This window comes from Zonotrichia albicollis, chromosome 6 (assembly GCF_047830755.1).
Source record: "Zonotrichia albicollis isolate bZonAlb1 chromosome 6, bZonAlb1.hap1, whole genome shotgun sequence".
In the NCBI taxonomy this organism is placed as follows: domain Eukaryota; kingdom Metazoa; phylum Chordata; class Aves; order Passeriformes; family Passerellidae; genus Zonotrichia; species Zonotrichia albicollis.
In genome coordinates this window covers 20,427,594-20,449,368 of record NC_133824.1, presented here as the reverse complement: position 1 = coordinate 20,449,368, position 21,775 = coordinate 20,427,594, and the positions used below count along the sequence as shown (strand labels likewise).

The following is a 21,775-nucleotide window of genomic DNA, read 5'->3' as shown; positions in this document are numbered from 1 at the left end:
GATATACATTTCTTTTTCTTACCCAGCTGATCTTCACATACTCCATTCACAGTGCCATAAAGTTCAAATCCAGACAAGGAGAGGTAGTGTGTTTGCCCACTGGCATTCTTTCCCATCTGTTTTATTCTAACATGTCTCCAACCTTGTTTCTCATCTTTTGGAGGATCTAAAGGCCATGTTGCTGTAGACCTTTAAGTTTATTAGAAAGGGGTGTTGGTAGGTAACAGGAATAAAGAAAAAAGCAAAACCAAAAAACCTTAACATCCAAGCAAGCAAAACCCTAACACTGATCATGTATGCATACTACAAGATATATAAACCTATTAACACCAGGGCAAACTTCAGATGAGTGTAGGCGTTATGATTTTGTTAAAAAACAAAATGCAAAATTTACAGTGATGAAAAAGCACAAACATCATTATTTGAACCACACAGAAAACCTGTGAATCACTTATTCTCCAGCCCATCCTTGATAATATGTATCACTTACCACTTCTTTAGATAGATACATGATTACAAACACAGTACACACTACATTAGTCTACAGTCAAGTACATTTTTAACTGCACTGAGTCTTAAGAAAAGTAATAAAATACGCTGACATACCCTGGTTCATTGAGACTACAGTCATCAACGTGAGTATACAAAGTAGTCCAGTTCTGTCCATCCTTAGATACCTGGAAAACCCAATTTCTGAGAGCAGATCGTCCATAACCTCGAGCATGGCGTAATGTGTAGGCTGATGGAATGACCCAAAGGCCAAGGTCTATGGCAAACCAAGCATTCTTATCATCATTTGTGTGACAATTGAGAGCTGAGCTGTCACGGCTCAGGATGTCTTCTAAACGACCATAAGGCAGATTTCTTCCTTCTGAGGATGTAACCACTACTAATCCATAGGCTGCTGGATTTACCCATTCATATGCAGTTCTGTATTTAAAGAGAAATATATTGTTCAATTATTACTTAAATAAAAAACCTAGTTTGAGCAATAGTTGACATTTACTGTAAATTGCATATAACAGCTGAGTTTCTCACACCAAAATTATCAATATAATTTTGGATATGTTTCAAACATCACTTTGTGTTTTTTAAAACACTGTAGCAAAGAAAAAAAAAACAAACCACAAAATCAAACAGAACCATGGCAACCAAAAATAAAGACCCAAACTTCCCCACTCCATCTTCTTATGGAAGCATAAAACAAATTCTGAACACAAGTGATTCATAGTTTTCTATTATTTAAGCAGATCCAAAAGAAATTTAATTCTATTGATTAAAATATATCTCCCACTTCTAAGAAATAACAGATTTCATTTCATTATGAATTCCTTGTCCCCATCCTGCCTCATGGATTAGAGTTTATTGTGTCTGGCTTTAAAACATCTAGCTTTGAAAAACTCACTTTGCATTTGTTCCAATCCAGTAAATAATTCCATTTTCATCAAAATCATGTTGATGCCTGAACACAAATGTCTGACCTTCTCGTAGTTTTCGTACAAAAACAAATGAAGCCCTATCAAAGTCGTACCACTGCTTTGCTACCTACATATGAAAGAAAAAAAAGTCAAATATTAAAGAAGCAGAATATAAGTATTCCCTGTGAACTCTGTGTGTGCTATGCAGCTCACCATTTTCAGGAGATACTGTTCTAGAGATTCAACAGTTGCCAGTGGCTCCATCTTGAGCATTCTCCCAGTTCGATCTATCAAAGACGTCTCCCCCGAGGCACGTTCCAAACGAAACCTCAAGCGCCTTGTCAGGATCTGAAAGAACAGCTAAACATTCATCTAGGCTTTCCTGTGTAGGTTTTGGGATTTTAATAAAAACAGTGTATCTCACTACAGCTGTTTTAGTGGCCTATCATGTATCATTGTTGCTTTAACTTAAGCACTATTTCTAATGAAATGCTTTAAAAAGTCATCTCCTAGTACTACCTTTCTTCAAATATCCAAACAATTCTTTACAATGACAATGTGGAAGTCAATTACACACTCAGGTAACATTTTCTCACTTTTCCTATGTCTTCATAGCTTTTATTTGTTGACTAGCAAATACAATAATATAGAAACTGAAAACTATTTTCAAAAATACTGAACAGCAAGAGTGGTTTCGCAACTTTTTTCAACTATTTGCTAGACATTTAATATCAAGCCAGAAATATTTATACTTCCCTACCCATGTGGCAAAACTCTGAACTGTGCTTTCAAATAGAAAAAAATTAAGACTCCACACAAACTGAGAAAAAACAAGTAATATTTTCAGCCAAACTGCCAAGTTTCCTGTAGAACAAGTTGCTGAGCCTGGAGGCATCTTGCATTACCAATTGAACACAGAACCATAGACATGATCCTTTAAAGCCTATCCCCATTCTTACTAATAATTGTCTCGTAATCTCAGTAACGTGCTCTTTAACTAGAGGGCATGCTCCTTTATAGAGACAATACTTGAGGACAAAACAAAGAACACATTATCTCTTCAGTCAAAATTTACCTCACAGTGTTTAAGTGACAGTAGAGGAACAGCCATGCATTTCAGCGCTAGAGGAAACAGATGCCAAAATTTGCTTGGTCTTTACCTAATTCTACCCACATCTATAAGAATGTGATTCTTGCAGACAAGGTGTGCAACATGTAACTTTCAGCTGAGCGCCACTCAGTGTGATATGCTGTTATCACTGTGCATTTACCTGAAGATTGTACGTGGATCCTGGTGTATCATACAAGTGGAGAGGTAGCCGTTCAATGGATTCTAACACTGCTATCAACTTCCGAATTAATGCAACTGCTGGGCGACTGTGAAAGAGAACAGGTACTCTGTTACCACAAAACAAAACAAAGAAAAAATGTTACAGTATCTCAGAAAACAGGATCCACCTGAGGAAACTATCTCAGCACGCTATTTCAATTGATGGGATCTGTTCTAGTCACATGGTTACACACAGTAAGAAAGACACTAATCTGCACAGTGATGAACAAGTCACCTTTATTTTGTCAATAGATGTTCTATACATTAACTCTTAGAGATAAAAACTTTCAATTACTACTTCAATATTAGATGCTGTCTTTCAAGATCAACTTTCTATTCCATTGAAATGGAAAGAACAGATACTTTTTCTTTAAATTATTTTAAACATACCATACTGCTTCAAAATTTCAAAGAGGATTTTCCTGGTTTGGTATTATTTTTACCTTTCATCATCCTCATTTTCGCTGAATGCTGTTTTGAAAACGTTTATCCTCTCTACCAGTTGACTACAGTCTTGTTTCACATCCAAATCAACATTCTAGGAGGAAAAAAAAAAAAGCAAGTTACAGACAGGCAAAGACATCTATGTAGTCTCACTGAAATCCCAATCCCAAAGCTAATCATCAGCCATTAGACCTGAACAGAGCTGATTTATTTTCATTCAAACTAGTCATCTACTCTAATATCTTATTTTCAATAGGTAGTCCAGTAACTGGAGCAAGTCTGCCAAATTTTCACCAAGACCAGAAAAAGACAAATTTATAACAGATCTTTTACATTATGCACATGTCTTAACTTCATTTTATTAGGAAGTTTTTCTTTAAACACTTATGTCTATAAACTTACATTGTTTAAAACTGTCAGCAGAGATTGAACTAAGCCACTACTGCACATTTCATATGGAGAAATAGTATTCTCATCCTTCAACAGTACAATTAAGTTTTCCAGAGCAGTCTTCATTAAATCTCTCCACGTATTTTCCCCCTCAATGCACTGAAATGCAAAAAGATCATTATCATGAAACAAAGTAATCTGTCCACTAGCTTCAGTTGAAAAATCATGTCCTAGCAAAGTACCTAACTAGGTAAATATATGCATTAAAACTCCCCACATCTCAGACATGCTATCTCTGCTTCATGACTCTGCATCACATCATGACAGACTAATCTGAACATTATCTGATTTCCACTGATGTCACACATTAAAAATAAAGGAGATACACTTACCTGCCTGTTTGCATGAAGTTCCCATGCAGACTCTAACTGTGTTGCTATGTTCCTCAGTGTTACAACTACTCCTCGAGGCATACTTTCAACAGCTTTAAAATGATCATCATACAAATCCCTTGCCATAGTGCGCACCTACAAATGGATTTTGATAATCAGAAGTCAGACCTTACTGTCATGAGATCATTACTACACTCCCAGATATCACAACCTTGGTCATTATTTTTATGTCCCAACAGGCAAATAGGGAAGCATAAAACCCCATGTGCATCACAAAATGTTGGGCTGTGAAAAGACAAAGGTACAGGAGAAATAAATGGAAATACACAAAATCTTATTGACAGAAATTAAACTTACCATTATGTATTAAGTTACAGCATAAGGGTAGTAGGAAAAGGTATGATTCTCAGTCTGTCAATCTTTCTTTTAGAACGGTATCATGGATCAGGTAATATTTTTAAATGTACAGATAAGCAGGTTTAATACAGTTTCTGAATGCTCTATCAACACTCCTTAAACCAATTCACACTAAGTCCCTATACAACCTCTTTTAGTAAGAATTACTCTTTCTACAAAGTCTGGCTCACACAAAATACAGATTAAGTAAGTTCTGATTAAACAACATCTTTCTTTTGTAAGAAATTTCCCCAAAAATCTTTCCTTTTTATAATCATTCTATGCGCTACAATAATACATTACATAAGCTTTAGAACAGCACAGTACAATCTTAGGCATAAGAGAGCACTGTCTTTCTTTTATCATCCCACATATTATCATTCACACACAGTATTTCAGCTTTCAATATCTTAGTGTCACATTTCCTAAGATATATGTCCTAAAATGCTGCAGATATAAGGCACAGGATATATTGGCTGCACTGTTAGAAACTGCAAGACAGATAAAGACTAAAGACCAGCCTGAGCCCTTGGCATAAGCGGATCACAAAATGCACTGTTATTCTGTGTTTTTTTTGTAAAGAGCTTAATACTTGATTTCTTAGTTCCTCCTTTTTCTCCTTCATTTTGAGGAGAAAGAAGAATTTTAAAGATATCTAAAATGAGAGCGTTTACTCGTTTTGCTTCACTACCACAACTCAGTGTAGACTTTAACAATGTAGACTGTTACTTCCAGCACCCTGTCACTGAATCCAGGCTGAAATTAGTACCTAAATGAAGAAAAGTATTATATGCCTCTGGCTCAACTGTAGTATCAATTATAACATCTTTTCTTGTAGCATAATGACATAAAAAGCAAACCACAAAACCTAAAGAATTAATGCAAGTCAGGAAGACTGGATTTTCCTACTTTTTTTTTTTAATTAATTTTCCTCTAAAGGAGCACACAGTTTACTAAGACTTTTGGATAAAATCACCCAAAGAAGTGTTTTGCTCCTGTTAATGTTTTCCCCTTCAAGTCTCACATAAAATTGTATCTCATTGAAATCAGAGATTTTAATCTTCTAAGAGGAAACTAAACCTCCCTAAAAATATTATAATATAAAACAAGCTCAATTAAATTTTAAATATAAAATTTACAGATTACCAACCTTTTGTTTTGTCTTCTCCAGTTTAGATTTCAGTTTTCTTCCTCTTTTACCTGTCCAGCCAGTCACAAATTCTGACCCTGCAACATATATTTTAGAAAAGTTGCATTTTCTCATAGCTATGAAAAGCAACAAATAAAACTCTCTCACACACACTTGTTCCTACCTGCACATAACACATACCTACATACTTACCCAAGGAAGTTTCAGCTGTAAACGAATGCTTTGTTCCTCTGTTGGATTCAAACACAAAGCCTGGCAGGTCTTCTTTCAGTATTGTAGCTTGCTGACCATCAGAATTGTGAATAGCAATTTCTCCTTCTTTTAAACAGGTCAGTGACCAGTTTCCTACAGTAAGTTTAGTTGGCCCTGGTGTTGATAAAATTGGCTGGCTTGTGGTAGATGGTTTTACTTGGCTTCGAGCCCTCTGCAACTTCTCAAGGAACTCACTCCTACTTTCTATTTAAAAAGAAACAAATTTGGTTTTTTCCAACAATTGCTTCTATCATTATGCAGAAGTTTTTTCAAGAGTAAAACAACTGAGTACATTCAATGCAAAATTAACTTTGAAATTAAGGGTCTTGAAGTGTCCTAAGTTTCTGTGTAGTATATTTCTGTACTTCAACAGTGATTTATTCTATGATCACATCAAAGCTGCAATGCAACAATGCAACTCTTTCTGAGAGATGCAATTGAGATGTATTAATTCATTGTTACAATTATAATACGAAGATCAAAGAAATTCAGAATAAATTTTTAGTCTTTGAAATATGGGTCTCAGAATGGTGAGCACAAATTATTCTCAAAAGTGGGTTTTCAGAAATAAGAAATTTTTAAAATATCATAATATCACTAATGAAAAATTTCATTAAATTATATATTTGTATTTTAATCATTAAAATGCTAAGTACATAGCTTCAAAAATTCCATTTAAAGTAAAAATGGAAGCACCTCATTAAAGATTATTTCTGTTTGCCTTTTGCTGCAATGACAAGCTCTAGGCTTTTTAAATATGCCCTTTTGTTATAACACAAAATTATGCAAAAATAAATATGCCCTCGAGGCACAACATTCTTTACTGCTTAAATTTCATAGCATATACAGAGAAGGCTTATAAAAATAATTGAGATTTGATATGCAAGATGAAAATTCTGTTAGTTAAATGTTTTCAGATTTCTACAATTATGTTTTAATACATTTATTATATAGCACATTGCACTGAAAGTACTATATTTCTACATGGTTGGGAATAAATTTGGACAAAATTTTGAGACTTACTAAAAGCTTCAGAATTACCATTAAATTTCACTTTTTGCATTGAATTTTTTTTTTCTACAAATTCAAACAAAACAAGTACAGAGTTAATGTGGAGAGGGGTGAGTACAGACCTTCCAAAATGTTCACAGTATATATATTTGACCATCCACCCCAACTTTCATCATGCAATACACACTAACAGATGTCACTACTCAACCCTCTATACTCTTGCCAGTTGTGAAGTTACTAAAAAGTATTCCACAAGATTGATCAGTAATGATTTAGGACAGCAGAACATATAGTACAGTTCAGGACTTGATACCATTCTAGCCTATACTGTACTGTAGTCATTTTAGTTAACAAGTATTAATTTTTCAAGTAAAAAAGGCTGCTGCACATGCTTAGAGCTCATGGTTAAAGTTCAGGCAAAGTACACTGCAACATCAGCAATCTTAGTAGATGTCTGAGTACATATTTTAAGAAGCCTCATTTAATCCTACATTTAGCTCCTTTTCCTCATGATATTCAGACTAGGTATCTTTTAAAAAACTTTGGATTTATGCAATCTTTTTTGAAAGACTGATTTGAAGTAACATCTTAAATGCTCAAACTGACTTCCTCTAAGTTCTCTTCAGTCCAAATTCATCTGAGCTGTCACCATTCCACTCATCTTATACAGAAATAGTCTCATCCCCTTGCCTTGACCATTGGGAAGTGAAAACCAAAAAATTCAGCATCCAGGGAATGCCAAATGAGACTTTAAGAATTGTATGAGAATTTAAGAAATTATCTTCATGAATCTTCTTAAAACTGTACTGTATGATAAACAAGTATCTCAACACAGGACTTATTTACCTTTAAAGACATTAACCTTATTAAAAAGAATGTAAAGTCACATTTTCTGACCAAAAAAACCAATAAATCTATAAGTGGTTTCCAACTGCATTACGATCAGAAACATTTTATTGCATTTTGTCTTCTTGCCCCAAACTTGATGCATGAAGTCATTAGCACTTCATTTCCATCCTGAATCATAATATGTTCTGTTATTTCAGTCAATGGCTCATTGAAAATATCATAATATTGCAAAGCATTTTATGCCTGCAGGTTCATAAATGCATGAACTGCTGCAAAAAAAAGATGAAACAATAAAAGGAGGGTTGTTTCTGCATCCAGAACAAGTTGTGTATTCTGTACAGAAAATCAGAACCAGCTGTGCATTGCCAGTGCATAAGGTCTGTTCCCTTATCCTCTCTCCAACAAACAATTAAGACATTGTAATTTGTTTCCCAATCTCGATGAGAAACTTTCCATTACTTTGTCTTCAAACACATGCAAATTCATTCTGCTAGCTAGAAGCAAACAACAAATCACCATCTCAACCTGCTTTTCCTGGGATGGCCACTACAAAGTGCTTTTAATGACTGGGGTGAAAAAATTAAGTACGCATGGAGAAGAATCAAAACAAAAAGTTAATACGCTTTTGCTGGCAAGATGTTTACTTAACACAATTCACCAAGAAAGTCAAGTTATGGACACATGCTATCTGATAAAATGCATCACAATTAACTGACCACCTTCCACCTGTTTACATCCTTTACTATTTAGTAAGCCAATTCCTGCAAAACAAAATAGCTCAAATCAAATTATATAAACAAATGTAACAGTCTCAAAACTTAACCTGGACTTGAATTACAAAAAGTCTACCTGAGCTGTCAGATCCTCCTTCAGGGCTCCCACTGGAATACATTGTGGCCAGCTTTCCATCCAAGATAAATCTGAACCATCCATTACTACCATTAGATAGCTCCAGGGCTGCAGCATCACTCCAGATATACAGGCAGTCCCTTCCCCTAATGATTGACCAGTCTCTCCAGTGGTATGGTTTACCCTGCTGCAGTTCTTTAGCATCCTCTTGTGGTTCATCCTCCTGCAATAACATTGTATTAAGCAATAACAAGAACCAAAAAAATCTCCAATCCATTTAAAGAAGAGGAAAAAAACCCAAACAAAAAAAAAAACTGCCCCACAAACAAACATAAAAAAAGGCACCACAGACATTTTTTAAAGGAGGAGATTCTCTCTCTTTAGGAGAGAAGACTTATTCAAACCAAAAGTGTAGGAACTATACTACTTCTGCCCATAAAACATATCCTTAAAAGTACTCTTTAACAGAATAAGATACTTCCTAGAAGTTTCCTTTCACATACAGCTTTATCTACTCAACAATAGCAATGGCCTACTGCCTGCAACATCTGCCTCTGTTCAAAACTTGAATTGTGAGAAAAGAAGCACAAAATTATTGAGGTTGGAAGAAATCTCTGGAGGCCATCTAGTCCAAACCCTTGCTCAGGCAGGGCCACATATGACTGGTTATCTAGGGCCATGTCCATATGACTTTTAATATCTAACCGCTAAAATACAAAACCAGCACCCCTCCAAGTAACCCCAGACAACCCAAACCCCACAGTAAAAAAGTTGAACTACACACTTAAGATTTATCTATAAATTTAATTGAATTGGTAACAGAAAAAGTCTGTTATCCATTCAGTTCATCTGACTGGCAATAAGACTTAGAAACTGATAAATAACTTCAATACACATGGCTTTCATTATGCAGAAAATTATTTTCTTTTTTATATTTTTAACATATTTGATAACAACATTTAAAACATCTCAAACTAGTTAATGCATGGGCATCAACAGAGATACACTTCTGACACAAATACTTTAGGAAGGACTCATTTCGTTTACCAGTCACTTTCCAAACACTAGGTAAAATCAAGCACCAAATAACTTGATCACAGGGAAGTATGAATAGGAAAACTCAGTAGATAGTAATATGCTAACAGAAAATGAAGGTAGAGAAGAAAATTGTTAAAACAAGTGGTATAAAATAAGCATTAATTTAATATCCTAATTCCCTAGCCCTGGCCATTTTTGTAACAATAAACATTTCACTAGAAGTGTCAGTTTTACAGTCACAAATAAAGCAAATAAATCAATTCCACACACTTACCTTCTCAGGTTTGGACTCCTCTTCATTTTCATCATCAGATGATGGTCCCGCCAAAGTTGACACTTTACTAATTACGCCAAGTCTAGCCAGTTGGTCTAGAAAAAGATCACCACCTTTATCCACTAAATCCCTTATGATTTGCAAGGCTAACAAATGGCCATCATCATCATCCTGCAAAACATTGGGATGAAAAGAAAATAAGAAAGGAGATCTTGTTACTTTACACACTGAACTGCACATGTGGTCACAGATGAACACTGTAAAATGTTTAGGGTTAGTTATTAACAAATACTTGGAATCAATTAGTGTAAATCCTTTTTTCTGTACTAGTTTCACAAAGGATAACATTTTCATTCTTCCTACCTCTTGATCAAGCACTGTAGCTGTTATCTCAACCAGTATTGTGGGCAGGTTGTGGCCAGCATCAGAGTCACAAACCTCTTTCAGGAGCGCCTCAGAACAAAAATGTATCATTTTTCTAATGAGTGCAAGACTTGCTTTCCTGTAAAAGATCATAGAAAAAAAAAAGGTTCTTACAGTTATAAAGCAAGCAAAAAGGTTCAAGATAAGACTTCTTTTGTACACTATTTATGCATGTTTTCAAAACACAAGAAATTTAACCTGTTTCAGTTCTTGTACTACTCTTACTAAGTTCTGGATTATCTTGAAGAATAATGCACCTCTGGTATTTTTTGATTTTATAGCACTATCACTCTGACATACACTTTTCTCCTCAACCTTTTATTAAGCAAACCTACTCTACATCCTGTCTTTACCCACTTTTAGTGCTGGCAATTCACTTCTGCACACTTTGTCACCCTCAGAGTATTCAGCCTTTCATATATTTCCCATATTTTGAGATCCCTTTATCTTTTAACTCTAAACATGTTATTAGATTAGGCAGTTTTCCACACTAAGAACTATAATTAATATGAAAGGAAATCACTCCTGTAGGGTTAAAGATGAATTTTTCTGACCATCTTCCAAAAGTCTGATTCATTAATATAACTTTCAAGTAGAGAGCCAATTACTTTGCACAATCTGCAACGATTAATCACACAGAGATTGTTGATATAGTTTCTTATTTTTTATTTTAAATAACCTAGTTTAAGCTTTCTATCATCAGCTCAAGTGGAGTCTGTCTCTACTAGAGGCCTTTTTATCTTGCATTTTCACTCAAAGTACCTGTAAACACTGGGAACATAAGACATTGGAATAAATGTCATATTTGTAATATAAAAGGCTAAATGGTTATGATCAGATGCAACTTATCACAAGCATTATGCCATGCACAGTATTTCCTTTTAAGTAATAAATTAGATTACATTTCTGCAATTCAACAGAATTAGAAGCAGCATCTTGTCCAGTTAATACACTGTTAAGTAAGGCTCCTAAAACCTTCTAAAATAGCTTTTTGTAGTCTTGCTGATTTTCCAGTTAATGCATCTTGACATTATTTTATTCATTTTCCTCTACTAAATTACAGCTTTCATTACAGTGGCTACAAACAACTGTAACCAAATCCTGATGCACAGTGTATACAACATACTGTATGAACATAGCATTCTTTCATTGTGCTGCTACAGTCAGGAATTTGCTCTGCTCTCCCATGACTAACCAGGCTTTTTCCAACACATCACTTCACCAGAAAGGAAAAAATTTTGTTTAAAGTGCTAAGTAAAAATCACTCTTGCAACACTTCCCAAACAATCACTTCTATTCAAATACGTATTGTCACTAGCATTACTTGAACTTTTAGATTTACTTTGGCTTTCCTAAGCACGTATTAAGAAACTGTCCCTCATGATAATATTACCTTATTGAAGGCAACATAGTTTGTTGAAATGTTTGTGCAAACACAGGCAATAGTCTTTTCAAGTATATGGGTGCCATTTCTGGATCTCCTTTGGGTTCATTGCATTCTTCCTCATCCTTGTTTGCATCTTTCTTTTTCTTCTCATCCCCTTTGTTGACAGGACACATCCAATCCCCTGGAAAATATTTTCCCCCAACACATTCAATTGCAAAAGTCAACAAACCACCATCTAAACATCCAAGTCTTCTTTACTAATATCCAAGTACCTGAACATTAACATGCATTCCTAAAAATATAAAATTTACATCTGCATGACTTCTTGAATAAAAGTATTTAATAGCAAGTATCACCTGTGGCACCAGAATTCTCAGGAACAGGGAAAGTGCAGTTCCCACACAGAAAGGATATTAGAGAAGCTACCAAGGCTGACAAGCTCTGAATCCACAACAAAATCCCAGCCTAGCCTGATCCCACAGCTGAAGAGCAGGACAACTGGTACTGTTCAGCCTGCTCAGTTATTTCTTAGGTAATTCCCCTCACTTAACATCATCTTAAAATACTAATGTTTTTGTGCATACTTTATGGGTTAAGGAAGGTAAGTCACATTTTATTTTCCTTTTATTTATTTATTTAAATAACCTTAATAGAGCAAAATTATTATAACTGCATAACTTAACACATATCAGCATTTCCACTATAGCGTTACAGACTTAAATATTGCACTCACCTGGAGACTGAAGAATAGCTACTACTTCACTGTGCCCCCTTTCCCGAGCTTTGTCCAGAGGAGTTTTCCCATCTTCATCTCTCAAATCAGGATTTGCACCATGTCGTAAGAGAGTCTAAGAATAAATATTTTTATGTATAAAAAAAAATTGCATTTCTTCTTCCAAAGTAGCAAATGTGCTTTTCATACATCACTCCTACAGTGTTCTCATGTTTGTAAGTATTCTGTGCTTTTTATATCTGTAGAGCTAATATAAACTACTTTTATTCATTACTGCCCTACTGCCCTATAATGAAAAATCTTTGTTTTGATAAACACTATAAAGAACACATAAATATTTAAGAGTGCATGTGTCCAGCATATTGCATTGAAGACACTTTGAATAGAGCAAGATGAAAAGTTAGCAGGTAATGGTTCATAAGAGTCAGCTTAAATCATACCTTTGCTACCTGAGGTCTTCCAAAACATGCTGCATAATGTAATGAGGATGACCTCTGACCTCTGTTAACATCAGCACCCCTTTCACAGAGGAATTCTACCTGTTAGATAAGAAAAAGGAAACCAGTCTTTTTTATCTTCCTTTACATAAATAATGCAACTTCTTAAGGGTCTATAAATCTAATTTACCATTTCCTGAGTTCCAAAAGCTGAGGCCCAGTTTAAAAGAGTTTGTCCTACATCATCCATAAAATTTACTTCAAAAGCTGAAAGACAAAATTAAATGAAATAGTTAAAGTTCCCACAACCATAAAGTTCAACAGTATTCTTTAAATAAAAAGAAGGTCTTAAAAAATTAAGTGTCCTCAGTAATTCTGGAGAAGCATTTATGCTCTGAATTGCAATAAAAAGGTGGCATAGGTGTGATTACTAACAACACTTGAGTATTTAACAAAGTAAGCCAACTTGTACATAATGATTTTCAATTAACTACCTCAGCATTTGTTGTGACAACTCAGACTACAAAAATTAAAGCTAAAGCAAGCATATAATTTCTTTTTTGGAGTATTTTTGCTTACCTCCTGTGTCAATTGCATCTATCAGTGCATCAGTATCCTTACTGCGGATGCAATCTATCAGTTGCCGATGAGAACGTTCCCCAGAACTATCCAGTCTCCTCAATCCTGGGATTCTGCCTGTAGATCCAGCACTGGATTTTGGCAGGGCTTTTCTGCCTTCGAACAGTAGCACCAAAAGAAGATCTACTAACCGCATGGTATCCAGCACACATCGCTCGTCACCCTGCAACGCACTTTCTATTGAATCTGGAAGCTCAGATCTTAGGAGATCCTGGAAATAATTAAAAGTCTGAACAATAAAAAATATACAGGGCTTTAGAAAATACTATCAAAATTGGGTTTCATTTCCATATGAAATGTTTCCTTTTTACCCCTCTTTAAAAGCAACTTACATGTACATATGTGTGCACATATGTGTGTGTGTGTATATATGTATATCTATTAAAAATATTATCTATAAATATTTGTATGTATATCTATCTATAAAATAGCAACATAGATCTTGCATATATTGAAGTATACAAAGGGAAAAGCCCCATGAAAACAAAAAGCTGTAGCATAAAAGGATTTCTTACATGTGTTACTACTGGAGAGCCTCTACACAGGGTTGACAACAGGCTTACAATAGTTGACACCTGATTACTTAATTTAGAGTCTGCAGCTGTAGATGGTGCTCCAGTGCTACTCCGTCCAGGTTTGCAAGCTGAAGATGGTCCTGAGGCTGTCCCACCAGCAGCTGCCATGCGAGATAACAACTCCTCAGTTAATCCATGTTTAGCTAATGGGGCTGGGTCAACTCCACGCCTTGTGAATCTGTCAGCTAATGAAGCAAAGCATCTCAAAGCTCCATCTGAAACCTAAGAAAGATGTGCAAGAAAAACCAATGAAATATCTTTAACTTAAGGTGAGAAGGTGCTAAGAGGATATCCACAAGAATACAGACCACATAAAAGAACTTGATTTCCCCATGAAGCTTGATCATTCAAGTTATATTTAAAGGTCTACATACTTCTCTTAAGCACAATAAAGTTTTCAATTGGAACAAGCCTAAAAATAGGACAAAGTGGGAAAAGGAAATTTTGCTCTTGGATAAGGCAGATTATCCACTGTGCACCAGACACAGGGACATGCAAGAATTTTTGTGATAATAAAATACAAACTTCCAAATTTAGGATTGTTACTAAAGGAAGGAAAAAAATACCAACCAACCAACTGCACACTAAAAACTCCAGTGACACTGTGGAAACACGGCTTACTGGTGATCCTCTTAACAATTCAGCAAAAACTACTGCTGGCCAACTGCCCAGGAAAGGACCCAACACCTTTTCATGTCAATACTAAAAATAAAGGAAGGTTTTGCCTTCAACATCCATCTATACAACTAGAAGTGTCTCAGTGTTTCAGATCAAGAGGTTTGCACCGGCCCATCGAGATAACTTGCTTCAGGCACATTTGCCTTTAAAGATGTGCAGGAGCAAACCAGACTGATGTCAAGAAATAGTAGAAAAAGCCCCACAATACCTATTCTCAAACCAAACTCTGAATCACTACAGTTCTTACTCCCCAAAATGTCAACTCACAGTCCATTTTCAAAACAACTGTCTGCTATCACAGACCAAGGACTTCAAGGCAGTTACTCGTGAACACACAGAACAAGACTGGAGTATTAGCCAGACTTCAGGAAGACAAAAATCTTAACTCTCCATTAAGTTTCTTGACTTCTGGTATGGTCTGTACATGCCAAATATTCTGCATTATCAGCACTCTTTTGCACTGGATTTTTTCTTTGATGTGCAACAGTCACTGTTCGCATCCTCTGGCATCTTGCTCCAGTTCTTTGACAACATAGATAAACAATTCTGCCAATCCTAATGTAAATTGCAAGTACTCAGTATTTCTGTATCTTAACAGCTGCCAGAAATACACAAAAAAGATCACTTGTTTAACACACTGCATTAGTGGCATTAGTAAAAGAGTACTTGGAATGTACTTACAAAGCAAATGAGTACTTGGAAAGTATTTACATTTCTTCTCCCAAACTGCAAGTGAAACACAAAGTCTAAAAACCCAAAATTATAGATAAGCTGCTCTTGGGGCCACATGCATCTGGCCTGAACTTATCCATCAAGTGGTGTTACTAAGTGGCAGCCTGCACAAAAAGTGACCAAACCCAGCAGTGTAAAAGGACAAGGTAGGGAGCAACAAACTTGAAAAGGGACATTACTGGACAAATCCATAATACACATCCAACATCCACTGTAATCCTGAGGCTTGTTTCATGAGTAACCTATTTCTCAAGGATACCAGACAGATATATTTTCTATCATCTGGGTCCCATCATAAGCATGCTCATCTCTAAGCTTAGCAGCTGAACAATTAAGTTAATTTGAACTCTCATTCAGATCTCCAACAGCCCCAGCAAGTGCTTTTCTCTAACACCTTATAAATTGGGGAACAGTTAAAATAGTACAGACTTAATGGTCTGAATTTCAAGATTACCTTGCCTCAGATGATTAGAGTATTAATAAAATTATTTAATGGCTAAAAACATGATAGCTTGTTCTGAAATGCTTAGTGTATGACAGCCCCCTGAAAATTTTCAAAACCTAAAAATATATTTTAAAAAAATTATCTCACAGGCAGAGAGATTTAGTTTCCCAAATATGCTGTGCTTAATAAGCCAGACTGGAGGCTGGATCTGTGCATGTAGAGAAAGGAATGAGGACAGAGGTCAGAGTAAAATGGGGACTCAGTTCTGAGTCTGGACAAGAAGCCTGGCCAGGCTACAGCAAGAATTTGGCTAAATGGCTATTCCAGAGCAATAATATGACATACACAAAAGGATTCTACCAGTAGAAAGATAAAAAAACCTCTGCAATTAATTTTCTAGATTTTTACAAGGACTACTTCAGCTCAAGTTAGAAGCTTGAGATGAAGTAAGTTAAAACTGCAATAAAGAAGTGGAACAGTATTTCTACTCGTATGATTTAAGCTGGCTTCCAGTGTAATACTTTAGCACTGACTATGGATGTTCTTATTGCTTCTCTTAGTTTGGCAAAAGAAACACAAACCAAATTAATTTTTGCCTCTTACTTATGCTCAATCTCGTAATGACTGAGGAACAGTTAAAGTACAATAATTACTTCAGAAACTGTCTCAAAATGCATTGAAAAAAGTTACAAGATATTTTTCAATACAGTTTTCAGAGGTTAAATAAGATTATATTCAAACATCAGCACTTGGAGCCAAACACTAAGGAGTGTTTTTTATTCTCTTATCATTACAACTATAAAGGAAACTATCATAATACCCAAATATAACAACTCCTATGTAAACATACCATTAGGGAGGCTGTATAAAGTTACCTAGTCATTCCTTTATTAAACATACTGAAAGTTAAATTCACAGCACATTGAGCAAACTATTACATTACCTGATGGTCTTCATGTTTTAATAAACTAGACAGTGATTCCACACAGATCTCTAATGAAGAATCCTGAGGCTCCATTTTGCCACAGAGTCTGGATACTACAGCCATAGCTGAATGCAAAGTATCTTTATGAACAAGGTGTCCACTGTCACGAATGAATGTCAGAACACAGTTCAGCCCTCCAGCTTCAAACACAGCTCCTGACTCACGGGTGCAGATTAATTCTAACACCTATGCCAAAAACAAATTCAATTTTAATAAACTACACACAAAAAGTCAGTTATTTATATCCATAGTCAGATACTTATACCCATCTACAGAACTGGTTAAGGAAATTAAACAATAAGGAAAAAAAACCACAACCCTCTTCCTCAACATCCAAAAGAGGCCAAAGCCCCCAGTACTCTAGTAGTTAGTAGTTACAGCTTTCTTCAAAAATATGGGAGCCAATACAAGAACATTCCCCAAAGGCATGGTCATAACAAGTGCTCATGAAAGTAGATAATAAAATTCTCATCCTGGGAGAAACACACAACTGAAAGTTTTGAAACTTGTAAGAGCACCATTACCCCAGTGATGCATTTCTGAGTTGACTGGATACAGTAAATAGGAAATACTTGCATAAATTCTGATGCCATGGTAATCAAGAACCCAACTATATGCTACCACATGGCCATAAGTTATGCTTTAAATGAGAGATTTAAGGTCTTCTAAATTTCTCTAAAAACTTCACAAGGGTGCTGGGGAGCTGTATCTAGTGCTATTGAAGAGGTAGTAGACAATTATTTTACACCAGACAATCTATCAGTATCTGGTGCAATTCTTCATTTCTTTGGTAGCATAAAAATAGCCCTTGGCATTCCATTAGCATTCTAGTCACAGAAGACAAACAAGAAATTCCTTCTAATATTTTTTGTTTACTTTTCTATACATTTCTTAAAAAAAATTTGAGCTGTGAAGAGCACCAGACTGACAGTAAGGATAAGCAGCAGTATCAGCATGTACACTTTTGTCATAGTCCATATCTTTTTATCACATTTTAATTAAAAAAAGGATTGGAATATGAGGATGCTCTTTGGAAATAGCAAATTATCCAGCTCCTTAAAAACAAGAGGTTCTTAAGTATACTTACCTTCACACATTGCTCTGCCAAATCTCTGCTGGTTCTGTTGTTAAGTTCAACAACTACTAAACGATTACAAAGTGCTTTGATAGCTCCATCCACTCCCACAATCCTACGGGTGCACTCAGCCGACACATCCAGGTAATAAGTTATGGCACGAGCTGTTACTTCCAGTACATTGTCTGGAGCACTTTCATCAAGAAAAATTTTGCACAGTGCTGGCAAAAAAGTTCGAGGAGGGCATCTGCAGGAAAAAACCACACCACATTATTACTATGTTGTGCACACTTCTCACATTAAGCAATTTAATACACTCCCACATTAACGCTTTCCACATACACATAATCTGCTCAACTAGTTGAGAGTTGGTTCAAAACATTCATTTAGATCCCTACATCTCATACACACATGAAAATTCAAATAGGTAATCTGAAAAGATGTTGCTTTAAGAATCCAGTAGAAAAAGATAATCTTGAAATTTTACAGTCATACAGGGGAAAAATTCATCCTGTTGGGATTTTTTTCTGGGATTAACTTGACGTCACCAAACAGAATGCATGTTTCTTTAAAAGTGCTTCAAGGTTCATGATGATTAATAGCTACTTAATCATGAAATTTTATATACAAAGGTTTTGGGTTTAATACATAATTTGATTTTGAGTGGTCCTTCTTCCCTATGTTATTTCCCTTGCCTTTTTATCCTATCTCAGTCTCCTCCCCTGCCTCATTATTTCCCCTTAATCACACTGAGAATGTATTTAATTAATGTAGTTTGCGTCCACGGCATTTTCTCTCCATATCCACGTCTCAGTAGCCTCTGGCTCTCCTTTTTATTGTTAGCCTCATTTCCATATGCAAGAATGGTGAAGAATATCCCCAAAACTTCAATACAAAAAAAGCAAGTTGTAATGGTCCTCCTTCTATTCCTCTTAACATTACAGACTATAAACTGAAATAATACTTTTCATTATTAGAACAGATGTGGCTAAGACTGATTTGGATCAGAAGTTCTAAGTCATTGAGCTATATTTCACATCAATTTATCTTCCAGCAGAATATTTAGCAAAACTTAGCATTATGATGGCTCACCACAGTGGTAAAGCACTTCCAAGGTAATGGGGAATTAAGTGAAGGGGATAGATGCTGTAACAGTAGTCAAAATAGCTGAATACCTCAACCCTAGATGTAGGAGAACAGACTAAATCCACAGGAAGCAAATATTGCAACTTTTCCTTCAAGTAGGGCTTCAGTTTTGAAAAAGCTGGCCTAAAACTTTTCTAAATCCAAAAAAGAAAGAATAACAACATATTTTTTAGTGTGGAAGACAGGTGAAGTACTTGTTGATGAATCATTCTGAAGACTCAGAGGTCATTCAGTATCCCATCTGGTATGCAGTGACTCACACAGACACCAAATCCTGGGACAGCAAAATGCTAATAGTTTCCTTCAAGATCTTACCATGCTTTGTGAAGTAACTAATAATGCTGGCTGACAATTAAATACATTACCCAACAATACTTAATGACAAATCAATAAGTGAAGCTTCAGTAAAGCTCAAACACAAATGTAAAACTTATATTGGCCTGTTCAGCCTATACTGTCTGGTGTTCTTAAGAAATCTGTTATTTAACTCTACATCTTTAAGGAGGGTTTAAACAGTAACTTTGTATTTTAGACATTATCCACTGGGGGGAATAAAAGGCCTGAAATTTGTACTCCTTATTAGATGACCACCATATGATGACACAAGAAGCATTTCAGTATATAAAATTACAAGTGGACAATGTATTCAAGGGTTTTGGTGGTGGATCTTTTATACTGAATTTTATGCAATACCAGGCAGATCACTAAAACATTGCTATGAGCAATGTTCTTCAAACTATATTGCAAGAAGAAAAATCCAATAAACACAAATCCTAAAAAGCCCCAAACAAACCAAACCCACACATATAATACCAAGTGGAAGGCAGTGAGCTCCACTGTCTATTTTAATACTAGTAAAAGCATTTTTCTTAGATGGCCACACAGCTGCAGAAAGTTAAAACCATACTTAGCAAATCTAAAACCTACATTTTTTCTATGATTTAACAGCTTACAAAGCACATCACAAAAGAAACTCAGCTGTATTTTTTTAAATAAAATTAAAGAATTAAAATTCCATCACCTATCCACCAGAGCCAATTACCCAGCAGACGCAGTAAAATACTAAATTACTAAGAGCATATCACTTATACTGAATTCTTTGTCAGCACACAGATGCCAGTGCACTCTATCAGCAGTGCTGTCCCTATAAAAGCACAGCTCTCTAGCACAAATTTATGGATTAAGGGTGTTTTAAAATGACCTTTTTGCCAGAACCTCTAGCTACACTAATCAGAGACCACTTTTTCAATCAGTGGGTACAGAACAATCTCCACTTGCTGTCAGTACCTTTGTTTTCTGACTTAGAGGAATGATTTCCAGCTTCCCCATAAGAAAATCAGGCTTCATTACAGAATCACAGAATGGCCTCAGTTGAGAGGGACCTCATGGGCAGGGGAACCTCTCACTAGACCAGGGTGCTCAGAGCTCCACCCAGACTTGCCTTGAACACTTCCAAGCATGGGGCATCCACAGCCTCTCTGGAAAACTATTGGGTTTGTGTGACCACCTTTTGGTAGCAGAGGGAGCTACAAGGGTGACTTCTGTGAGAAGCTGCCAGAAGCTTCCCCCATGTCCTGGAGAGCCAGTGCCAGGTGGCTCCAGGATGGACCTGCTGCTCACCAAGCCTGAGTCAATCAGGAATGGCGGCAACACCTCTGTGATAACATATTTAAGAAAAAAAAAAGTCATCGCACAAATGTAATTGTGGCCAAAGTAAAGCAGGGTGAGAACATGTGAGAGAAACAGCTCTGCAGACACCAAGGTGGAGAAGGGGCAGGAAGTTCTGGAGCTGAGATTCCCCTGCATCCCATAGAGAACCACAGGGACGCAGAGATCCACCTGCAGCCCACGGAGGAGACCCAAACTGGAGCAGATGGATGCCCAACCCATCCCCTGGGTGGATGGTTCCCAACCCAGGAGACTCACACTCAAGCAAGCTGTGCCTGAAGGACTGCACCCCATGGAAGAGGGACCCACATGGCAGTTTGGGGGGAACTGTTGCCCAGGGGATGGAGAAGTTCCTGGAGGAATGTTACCTATGAGAGGAACCCCACACTGGAGCAGGGGAAGGACTCCTCTTCCTGAGCAGCAGCAGGAAAAATGACTGATAAACTGACTGTAACCCTCATTCCCCATCTCCCTTCACTAATGGTGGGGAAGGAAGTAGAGATTGGGAAGGAATAAAGGGTAGGGGAGGTGTTTTTAAGATTTACTTTACATCTCATTATTCTACTTTGATTTTGTTAGCAATAAATTCAGTTAATATCCCCAATTAAACTTTGGTTTTCCTATGACAGTATGCAATGAGTGATCTCTCTCCCACACCTTATCTCAACCATGAACCCTTCATCATATTCTCTATCTCCTGTCCGACTGCAGAGGGGAACAACAGAGTGGCTTTGATCAGTGAGCACCCAGCCAGGGTCAACCCCCTACAGTAACCTTGTCCTGTCACCACATGCTCTTGTAAGTCCTTCTCCAGCTTTCATGTAGGCTCAATTCAGCTACTGGAAGGCCATAATTAGGTCAGCCCAGAGCCTTGTCTTCTCCATGCTGAACAACCTCAATTTTCTCAGCCTCTCCTCATAGGAGAGATGCTCCATCCCTCCATTCATAGCCCTCCTTTGGACTTACTCCCTGTCCCTCCTGTGCTGGCCCCCAGAGCTGATGCAGCCCTGCAGGGGCTCTCAGCAGAGCAGAGCAGAGGGGCAGAATCCCCTCCCTGGC

General features: G+C 36.5%; 2 protein-coding genes across 15 annotated transcripts in view; one reads left to right on the top strand and one right to left on the bottom strand.

Annotated features, from left to right (window-relative positions):
• Nucleotides 1-21,775, top strand: part of AP4S1 (adaptor related protein complex 4 subunit sigma 1) — a 99,781-nt gene that overhangs the window by 47,765 nt on the left and 30,241 nt on the right. The gene's annotated exons all lie outside the window — the stretch shown is intronic.
• HECTD1 (HECT domain E3 ubiquitin protein ligase 1) overlaps nt 1-21,775 on the bottom strand; it is a 61,336-nt gene that overhangs the window by 25,636 nt on the left and 13,925 nt on the right. For 4 of the 14 annotated variants that reach the window (XM_074542715.1, XM_074542721.1, XM_074542723.1 and 1 more), the window contains exons 3-24: nt 17,915-18,149; nt 16,786-17,013; nt 13,928-14,209; nt 13,353-13,641; nt 12,964-13,040; nt 12,777-12,875; nt 12,337-12,451; nt 11,610-11,784; nt 10,157-10,295; nt 9,794-9,964; nt 8,482-8,704; nt 8,349-8,393; nt 5,701-5,976; nt 5,521-5,597; nt 3,975-4,109; nt 3,595-3,741; nt 3,192-3,286; nt 2,690-2,816; nt 1,632-1,766; nt 1,406-1,545; nt 607-930; nt 23-189 (exon numbers count right to left, since the gene is read on the bottom strand). In XM_074542715.1, the coding sequence (XP_074398816.1) occupies nt 23-189; nt 607-930; nt 1,406-1,545; nt 1,632-1,766; nt 2,690-2,816; nt 3,192-3,286; nt 3,595-3,741; nt 3,975-4,109; nt 5,521-5,597; nt 5,701-5,976; nt 8,349-8,393; nt 8,482-8,704; nt 9,794-9,964; nt 10,157-10,295; nt 11,610-11,784; nt 12,337-12,451; nt 12,777-12,875; nt 12,964-13,040; nt 13,353-13,641; nt 13,928-14,209; nt 16,786-17,013; nt 17,915-18,149 (3,701 nt within the window). Of the gene's footprint in view, nt 1-22; nt 190-606; nt 931-1,405; nt 1,546-1,631; nt 1,767-2,689; nt 2,817-3,191; nt 3,287-3,594; nt 3,742-3,974; nt 4,110-5,520; nt 5,598-5,700; nt 5,977-8,348; nt 8,394-8,481; nt 8,705-9,793; nt 10,296-11,609; nt 11,785-12,336; nt 12,452-12,776; nt 12,876-12,963; nt 13,041-13,352; nt 13,642-13,927; nt 14,210-16,785; nt 17,014-17,914; nt 18,150-21,775 lie in introns of all 14 variants that reach the window. The other 10 variants (XM_005479858.4, XM_074542726.1, XM_014266429.3 and 7 more) reach the window with 7 other exon arrangements.